General features: G+C 47.7%; 1 protein-coding gene across 23 annotated transcripts in view; it reads right to left on the bottom strand.

Moving 5' to 3' along the window:
• Positions 1–8,969, bottom strand: part of TACC2 (transforming acidic coiled-coil containing protein 2) — a 259,898-nt gene that overhangs the window by 233,630 nt on the left and 17,299 nt on the right. For 22 of the 23 annotated variants that reach the window (XM_017508626.2, XM_037731397.1, XM_017508606.2 and 19 more), the window contains exon 2: positions 970–1,048. In XM_017508626.2, the coding sequence (XP_017364115.1) occupies positions 970–1,002 (33 nt within the window). In that variant the 5' untranslated portion in view covers positions 1,003–1,048. Of the gene's footprint in view, positions 1–969; positions 1,049–2,775; positions 3,022–8,969 lie in introns of those variants that run through there. The other variant, XM_037731389.1, reaches the window with a different exon arrangement.

Genomic DNA, 8,969 nt, shown 5'->3' with positions numbered 1-8,969 from the left:
TTTTTTTGAGATAGAGTCTCTGTTGCCAGTCTGGAGTGCAGCAGCACAATCTCAGCTCACTGCAACCTCTACCTCCCAGGTTCAAGTGATTCTCCCGCCTCAGCCTCCAGAGTAGCTGGGGTTACAGGCATGCGCCACCACGCCCAGCTAATTTTTGTGTTTTTAGTAGAGATGGGGTTTCACCATGTTGGCCAGGCTGGTCTCAATTTCCTGACCTCGTGATCCATCCACCTCAGCCTCCCAAAGTGCTGGGATTACAGGTGTCAGCCACCATGCCTGGCTGATTTCATAATCATTTTTTAATGGCCATAGCTTTATTTGGGGGAGCAGCATGGAAAGGTTTTATTTTAACCTCTGCTAAATCCATGTAAGTTGATGGGTGGGCACAACCTAGGAAAAATGTGCCAATCTCTCTTATGTCAGTTTTAGAAGACAGAATAAAAAGTAAGGCCAGGCCTGGTGGCTCATGCTTATCAACCCAGTGCTTTGGGAAGCCAAGGAAGGAGAATTGCTTGAGTCCAGGAGTTCAAGTTCAGCCTGGGCAACATAGCCAGACCCCATCTCCACAAAACCTAAAAATTAAAAAATTAGCCAGGCGTGGTGGTGCATGCCTGTAGTTCCAGCTGGAGGGCTGCATGGCAGGAGGATTGCTTGAGTCCAGGAGTTCGAGGCTGGAGTGAGCTATGATCATGCCACTGCACTCCAGCCTGGGTGACAAAGCAAGAGCCTGTCTATAAAAATAGTAAGTAGAACTAGCGTTTCTGGCTTTAACTAGAGCTAGCCTTAATCATAAGAGAATTCTGATGACATGAAAAATGGCCACATCAATCCACAAATGTCTGCACATATCTACGCAGAAGCTATCTTGGCTTGTGCCTTCTTGTGTGAAGATGAGATGCTGTAAAGAGAGCTTAGTCAAGGTCTGCCAAGAGCACTATGTATCTTGAGGGAGAAGCTTCCTACACCCACCTGGTTGTCCGAGGTGCTGTTCTCATTGCCCATGGTGATTCAGGGTGCCCAGCGTCCCCCAGAATTTTGTCAGAGGTGACTGGAAGAAACAAAAGGGTATAAACATCTGTGAAATGAAAACAGATCTGAGGTTTTTTCTGTCTGCTCATCTCCCCAAACTCAAAAGCCAGATGATGGGAAATGTTTATCTCTACAGTCACATCATGGAAAATTACTTTTGAAGGGTTTTCTTTCGCGATCTGCCACCCGGACTTCTTTCCCAATACGGGCTGGTGTTTTTATTCCCCACCCCGCGGTTGGCAGACACTTCTGAAAAATGAGTTTGTTACTGAGACTCTGAGCTAGTGCCAGCATATACTTATACGTATATATACAAACGGAGTGACAAAAGGGGTCCGTTTGCCAAAGAGCCTGAGGAATGCTGCTCGTCGGATTATTTGCTGTTTCTAATTGTGTTCACTTTGGAAATTCAGAGTGTGGCTGGTTTCCCACCGTTAGTGATGGCAGAGCTTGGCGTCAGACATCAGGAGGCGTGAAACTCACTGCTCTCCAACAACATATGGTTTTTATTTTTTTTACTCTAAACACTTGTTTCATCAAATCAGTTTCACTTCTGCACACAGTTTTTATCAAGGCAGAATGGCTTTCTTGCTAAGGAAAATGGGCGATCGGGACCAAACAAGATCGTGCAAGGCAGCACACTGCCAAATCAACTGGAATCATTTCATGGGCTCAGTTAGTGACAGGGTTTATTAATGATCATCTTCATTAGGATGCTTCCCACACAGTTCACAGAGAAGCCCAGCACATTTACTGACCTCATCCAACTGAATCCCATAGGGTGCTATGACATATGCAGGCCTAGAGGTGCTACCTTCACTTTTTCTAGTTAGAAAACCTAAATTACAGAAAACTTCAAAAAAAGCATGGACTTTCAGAGCTGGAGCCACAGAGATGAGCCGTCTAACCCAGTGGGGGAACTCAGGCTGGAGAAGGTAAGGAGTTTGCCAAAGACCCAGCCTGGGGAGGCCAAAAGTTGGAAACAGACCTCAAACTCCAGCCTTCTAATTGAAGATTTCTTCATGGCAATATGGTTTTCATCATATCATTTCCTAGGAGAGCTTAAAATTCACCCATTGACTTGCTTATTCATTTAACCAACATTGACTGAGTAGTCACCCTGCACTCTGTGTACCGAACCATCACTGGAAAATAAAATGGAAGTGGTTCGAACAGGCCCAATTAAAATGCCTTCAAACTGAGAAAACCGTGAGTGAGTGAGTGATGTCCCCACAGCACTCAATCTCTCACTCCTAACCCTCAATCAAAAGGATATGATTCCTTAATCCTTTCTTGCCTTTTGCTGTAGACACACACACGCACACATGCTCTCTTAGAGAATGTAAAAATCTACACACATTTACAATTAATCACTTCCATTTATTTTTTATGTTCATTGGGAAGATGATCCCTCATTAGAAAATATTGAGTGTTGGAATCATTGTTTTATCAATTATTAACTTCCTTGTATCTTTCAGGTTGAACCATAAGGCTGAATGTAATATTAATACATGACAATCATTAACAAAATTAAATGCTATAACCTTATTAAAATCAAGGCATCTGAACTCGGTTTTTAAACAAACAGACTAAAGAGACTGGCGAAACTCCTGGTGAGGTATACATTTCAAAACCTCCGAGGGAAGCCTGGCTTCGTTCCTCTTGTAGGGAACTCTGCAACCACCACCCTTTCGGGCTTTCCCAAGACCAGAACCGAAGGTGCACACACCTCTGCCTCCTACTTACATTCGGGGGTGTTCTGGACTTGGAGGCTACCGGCGCATGGAAAGTCTGCCTTTCAGCAACCGGACTTTCTCCTCCTCCATTCAGAATTGTGCGAGTTCTAAGCAGAGCCCCCGACCCACCTCAAGCAGTCGGGCAAACAGCGCGTCTCCGCCCTCACACTGGTGCAAGCCAGCTGCACTTCCTACCTGGGCAGGGGCGGTGCGGTGCGGATCGGTCGCGATTAGACAAGCGTTCCTGGCCACGTGAAATCAGCATTTCCCAGCCCGTCAGTTTCAGGGCCTTTCACACAGGGATTTTCCCCGTTATTACATCAGCAGGGCTCCTTTCAGAAAAGGCTTATCCAAACTAAAGAGGGCCCCTGCCATCTGATTGGCCGCACCTAGCCGCTCAGAGCTGTCCCTTGCAAGGAGCCCTGCGCCAGGAACCTCTCACCTCTCTCTTGGCCTTTATGCAGTAAGGCCGGGAACAAGCCTTTCTTTCAAAAAGAAGCCAACTGCTCCCAGGGCTTCCTGTTTGCACCTGGGCAAATTACGCCGTAAATAATGTGGAAACGCACATACAAAAAGAAAACAAACTTGCAAAAATGTGATGACGCAGCAGTCTGGCACCTGTTTATAGAGTGTGCAAAATGTACTTACCCAGGCGTGGCTTGAGTTTCGGCAAGTGAGGTCATAAAAAGCAGCAGACTTGCCCAGATCGCTGATAGGCAGAACTGCCGGCCCACCCTGGGTGGAAGAGGCCCTGCGGAACCCACCCAAAGACCCTCCCGCCTAGTAGCGTCTCGCCGCTCCCCCCGGCAGTTCCTCCAGTTATTTACCACTCAGCCATCCTTTGCGTGCATGCAGCCAGTGTCTGTTTTTGTGTAGTGCAGAGCCTTTCAGGCAAATGGAAGTTCCTTACCCCTGCCACAAGGTAGGACCACTCCATAGAAACAAATTAGCATTTATTTCATCACAGGCTTGCAGGAGACCAGGCATCTTACCAAAGCTCAGAGGACCCTTAGGAGCTCCTGGGAGGTGGTGGAGGAAGCTGGATGAGGAGGGTGGGTAGATGCAGCAAACTACCATGGCACACTTCTACCCATGTAACAAACCTGCACGTTCTGCACATGTATCTTTTTTTTTTTTTTAGAATAAATAAATAAATAGAATGAGATCTAGTTTTACATTAAATAGAAGAAGAGGAGGAGGAGGAGGAAGAACTCCATTACTAGGTTAAAAAAAAATGTTCAATGTGAGAGACAAGACTGTTTGCCTCTTTCCCCTCAAAAAACCACAGGATAATTTTTCTTTTTCTTTCTTTTTTTTTTTTTTTTTTGAGACAGTTTCATTCTGTCACTCAGGCTAAATGAAGTGCGGTGACTCTATCTCGGCTTATTGCAACCTCTTCCTCCACGGTTCAAGTGATTCTCCTGCCTCAGCCTCTCGAATAGCTGGGACTACAGGCACCTGCCACCACGCGCAGCTAACTTTTGTATTTTAAGTAGAGATGGGGTTTCGCCATGTTGGCCAGGCTGGTCTCAAACTCCTAGGCTCAAGCGATCCACCACCCACTTCAGCATCCCAAAGTGCTGGGATTACAGGCATGAGCCACCATGCCTGGCTACAGAAGAATTTTTCTAAGAAGGATAATCTTACTAAGCAAAACGTCTTGAATGGGCCAACTGGGAATGGTGGCTAGTCTTCATCAGGTGGCAAACACAGGGAAAACCCTGGAAAAGGAAGGAGAAGAACTAGGGACTAGTCCTTTCTTCTTTTTTCTTTTTAAAAAAAGACGGGGTTTCACCATGTTGGTCAGGCTGGTCTTGAACTCCTGACCTCAGGTGATCCGCCCACCTTAGCCTCCAAAGTGCTTGGATTACAGGCGTGAGCCACCACGATCGGCCAAACTAGGGACTACTCCTAAGGACTGGGGGATGGAGGGAGAAAGGATGGCTCACCAAAATGGCGGTGGCACAGGGGACTTTGCAGGTGGGGCATGTGCAATACTCCAACTTCAGTTGTGTGCATTGCTGTGATGTAAAATCCATAAAGCGCCCTCCAGGAACCACTTTCCAGAAACCACCCTCCAGAAACTGTCAACTCTGTGACCCACACAAATGCCCGGAGTGATTGGGCTTCCGTGACAGTGTGAATGCTCTGAGCAGGGAGGAGAGCCTGCTCTGGTCTGCTCCGGCTGCTGTAACCCCACCACAGGTTTGAAGGCTTCAGCGACAGTTATTGTCTCATCATCCTGGAGGCTGGACATTCGAGATCAAGGTGTTGGCCGGCTTGGCGTCCTCTGAGTCCTCTCCCTTCAGCTTGTGGGTGGCAGTCTTCTCCCCATGTCTTCACATGGTCCTCCCTCTGAACCCGTCTATGTCCTAATCTCTTCTTCTGAGGACAACAGCTGTGTTGGATTAGGCACCCCCCATAGGACCTCATTTTATCTTAATTACGTCTTGAAAGGTCTTATCTCCAAAGGCAATCACATTCTAAGGTACTAGGGTTAGGATTTCAACACATGAATTTCGTGGGAACACAAACAAATTGGGCATCTTATAGAAGAAGAAACTTGGACTCGGAAGAAGCTAGGGGAAAATGTAAAGCAGAAGCATTTAGAGAAGTCTTTGGGAAGGCAATGACACGGTGCCCAGAATGGGGCAGTTTAAACCACTCTTAACTAGAGCTTCAGAGCACAGAGGTGAGAAAGGCCAGGCATGCAGGGACTCACCCTTTTTTTTTTTTTTTTGAGACAGGGTCTCACTCTGTCATCCAGGCTGGAGTGCAGTGGCATGATCATGGCTCGCTGCAGACTTGATCCTCCGGGGTCAAGTGATCCTCCCACCTCAGCCTCCAAACTAGCTGGGACTACAGATGTACACCACCATGCCTGGCTACTTTTAGCATTTTTGGTAGAGATTAGGTTTTGCCATGTTGCCCAGGCTGGTCTCCAATTCCTGGGCTCAAACAATCCACATACCTCGGCTTCCCAAAGTGCTGGGAGTACAGGTGTGAGTCACCATACCCACCACTGGCTTTTTTTTTTTAACATTTTGGGCTGCTGGGATGTAAAGTGCAAAGCATTTAAACAATGAGGGCACAGAGGGAATGGCCTTGGAACAGAGAAGCCGTGATGAAGGAAGAGGAAAAGATGTTTGCATGCAGGGCTGGGTTTGGTTAAGTTCTGCACCAGCCGAAGACCCTGGTGCTGGAGAATTAAAGAAGGAGGGGGCTGGTGAGTAGAGCAAATACCCTCCCTTTACCACCTTCCCAGGACCATCCTGCAGACAGTTGCTTGTAAGAAGCAGATGCTGCTCCCTAAGCTGCACCTGCATACGTCTGCACAGGCTGGGCCTCTGGACCTTGACGTGGGAGTTGCTGCTTATGTGAGGCCATGGGTCTAGAAACTCATTGTTCCATGTAAGTCCATTCTTAATCAGGTGGCAAGCCCAGTGCGGTAGCTCATGCTTGTAACCCCAGCACTTTGGGAGGCCGAGACAGGTGGATCACCTGAGGTGGGGAGTCCACGATCAGCCTGGCAACTGTAATCCGCTACTCAGGAGGCTGAGGCAGGAGAATTGCTTGAAGCTTGGAGGCAGAGGTTGCCGTGAGTTTAGATCGTCCCATAACACCCCATACTCCAGCCTGGGTGACAAGAGTGAAACCCCGTCTCAAAAAAAAAAAAAAAATCATACAGGTCTTGTGTTGTTTCGTCAATGATAAGACAAAGGCTCAAAGAGGTTTTGCAGCTTGACCAATGTCATTTTTTTTTTTTTTGAGACAGAGTCAGAGTCTTGCTCTGTCATCCAGGCTGAAGTGCAGAGGCACAATCTCGGCTCATAGCAACCTCCTCCTCCCGGGTTCAAGCAATTTTCCTGCCTCAGCCTCCAAAGTAGCTGGGACTACGGGTGCCCAACACACCATAGCCATCTAACTTTTTGTATTTTTTTTAGTAGAGACAAGGTTTCACTGTGCTAGCCAGGATGGTCTCAATCTCCTGACCTTGTGATCCACCTGCCTCGGCCTCCCAAAGTGCTGGGATTACAGGTGTGAGCCAACCGCGCTGAGCCAACTTGCCCGCTGTCTTTACCCATACTGTTCTGTGAGTACACCCTAGTAACGATCTATTGGGATTTGTTGCTATGTTAGACAATCACATCATGTTTTCTATTAGAGTTTTGATTCTCCATTGAAAAAATTATCTTTTTTTGCAACATGACAGAAATGTACCTGTTTTATAAGTTTAATAAATTCCGATTTTTCTCCTTCATAGAATAATTTAGATTATTAGTGCTGGACGAAACTTGAAGACCATTCCCTCCAAAGCCTCTTTTCACAGATGAGGAAGCTGAGGTTTAGGGGTTGGAAATGATTTCCCCAGCAGCCCACAGTCTTCCAGTTCCCAGGCTTGAACCAGAACTGGCTTCATAAGGCTTGCCTCCAACAGGCATCTCATCATGACCACGCCCCTACAGGCTCTGAGTTGCTCCTCCAGACCAGACCTGCAAGCTCAGATCGGAACCGCCTTTTCTGCCACGGCATCACTCCCCAGCCACAGAGGCCTCTGGCAGTTGGGTTCTGTGTCAATGGAGGACATGGTCCAAGTTGTGTTTGCCCATCGAGGAGGAGTTCAGGTTCACCTGACCCAGCAGCTTCTGCGGCTGCTTGACAAACCCAGTGACCTAAGCCCATTGCTACCCGCAGACAGCCCAGCCCTCATCCTTGGGCCGACAGGGGACCTCAGCTTCTTTCTCCAGTGACTGAATTCAGTGCTGTAGCTCCCTACCTTGCACAGCTGAGCATGGAGCTACTTATAGCTCTGTTATCATGTTCCTGTTTTAATACAAACAAACAGCCGTAGCCCAGGAAAGAGATTTATTAGAGAGGCGGCTTGCCTTCTGCTCTGGCAAGAGACCTTCATAGCACCAAGCATCTGGCTGCTCTGTGGGGTTTGAGCGAAACGATGACTCTTCCTTTACCCCATCCCCTAAGCCTCCTGCCTTCTTCCCTTCCTCCACCTCTGAGACCACCTAGAAATTTTGATGTAGAAAATTCCAATCTTGCAGAACATCAAGGCTGGGAAAACCTTAGAGATGGTGATCATAACCAGTGATCAGAAACACGACTGACGTATCCACCCCTCTGCTCGTGAAAAGCTGGGCCGGTTATTGAGTTATTGCTTGTCAGCTCCAAATCCCCCACTGTCAGATGTTGGGGGACTCTGCAAGCCCCATTTCTGCTTTGCCAACTGTTCTTCAAGAAGCTCTGGCAGGAGGGGGCAGAGGTCCGAGGGGGGAGAAGGACAGGGCCCTTCTGATTTTTCTCCTACATAGAATAATTTAGATTATGAATGCTGGAAGGAACTTGAAGACCACCCTCTCCAGAGCCTCTTTCTACACATGAGGAAGCTGAGGCCTAGAGGTTGAAAATGATTTACCCAGCAGCCCACAGTCTTCCAGTTCCAAGGCTCGAACCAGAACTGGCTTAGGAGAAAAAACAGACTCTTTCCTGCCTGTTTCCTGTTTCTATGAGCAGCACTCTGGCACACTGCTTCACCCAGGCAGGAGCAGTTCCCTCCCTCAGCAGTGAAAGAACCAAGCTTGCAGTTTTACTGATTCCTGCAGAGCCAGCCACATGGTGCTCCCTCAGAGGCACCAGCTCCAGTCCCCTGGAGTCCCCTCCATGGAGCTCTGAGGTTCACTTCTGAGGGGCTTCACCTCTAAACTTCTAAATTTTAGTAATTTCAACTTCTACTCTTTGCTTCCCCAGGCTTAAGGGTGATAGCTGCTTCCTGCAGTCACTGCCTTCCATGATACCTGAGAGTTTGTTTTTCGCCTTTGTACTTATCTAGATAACAATTCTTCACATATTGAATTCTATTAAAATAGCTAGGAGGTTTGGCTGGGTGTGGTTGCTCACGCTGGTAATCCTATCACTTTGAGAGGCCGAAGCAGGTGGATCACCTGAGGTCAGGAGTTTGAGATCAGCCTGGCCAACATGGCAAAATGGCATCTCTACTAAAAATATAAAAATCAGGCAGGCATGGTGGCGGGTGCCTGTAGTACCAGCTTACTCAGGAGGCGGAAGCAGGAGAATCATTTGAACCTGGGAGGCGGAGGTTGCAGGGAGCCAAGACCGCACCAATGCACTCCAGCCTAGATGACAAAGTGAGGCTCTGTCTCAAAAAATAATGAATGAATTTAAATAATAAAT

Source organism: Cebus imitator, unplaced genomic scaffold (genome assembly GCF_001604975.1).
Source record: "Cebus imitator isolate Cc_AM_T3 unplaced genomic scaffold, Cebus_imitator-1.0 Scaffold396, whole genome shotgun sequence".
Classification (NCBI taxonomy): domain Eukaryota; kingdom Metazoa; phylum Chordata; class Mammalia; order Primates; family Cebidae; genus Cebus; species Cebus imitator.
The sequence above is the reverse complement of the archived record's forward strand: the minus strand, read 5'-3'. Positions and strand labels throughout refer to the sequence as shown.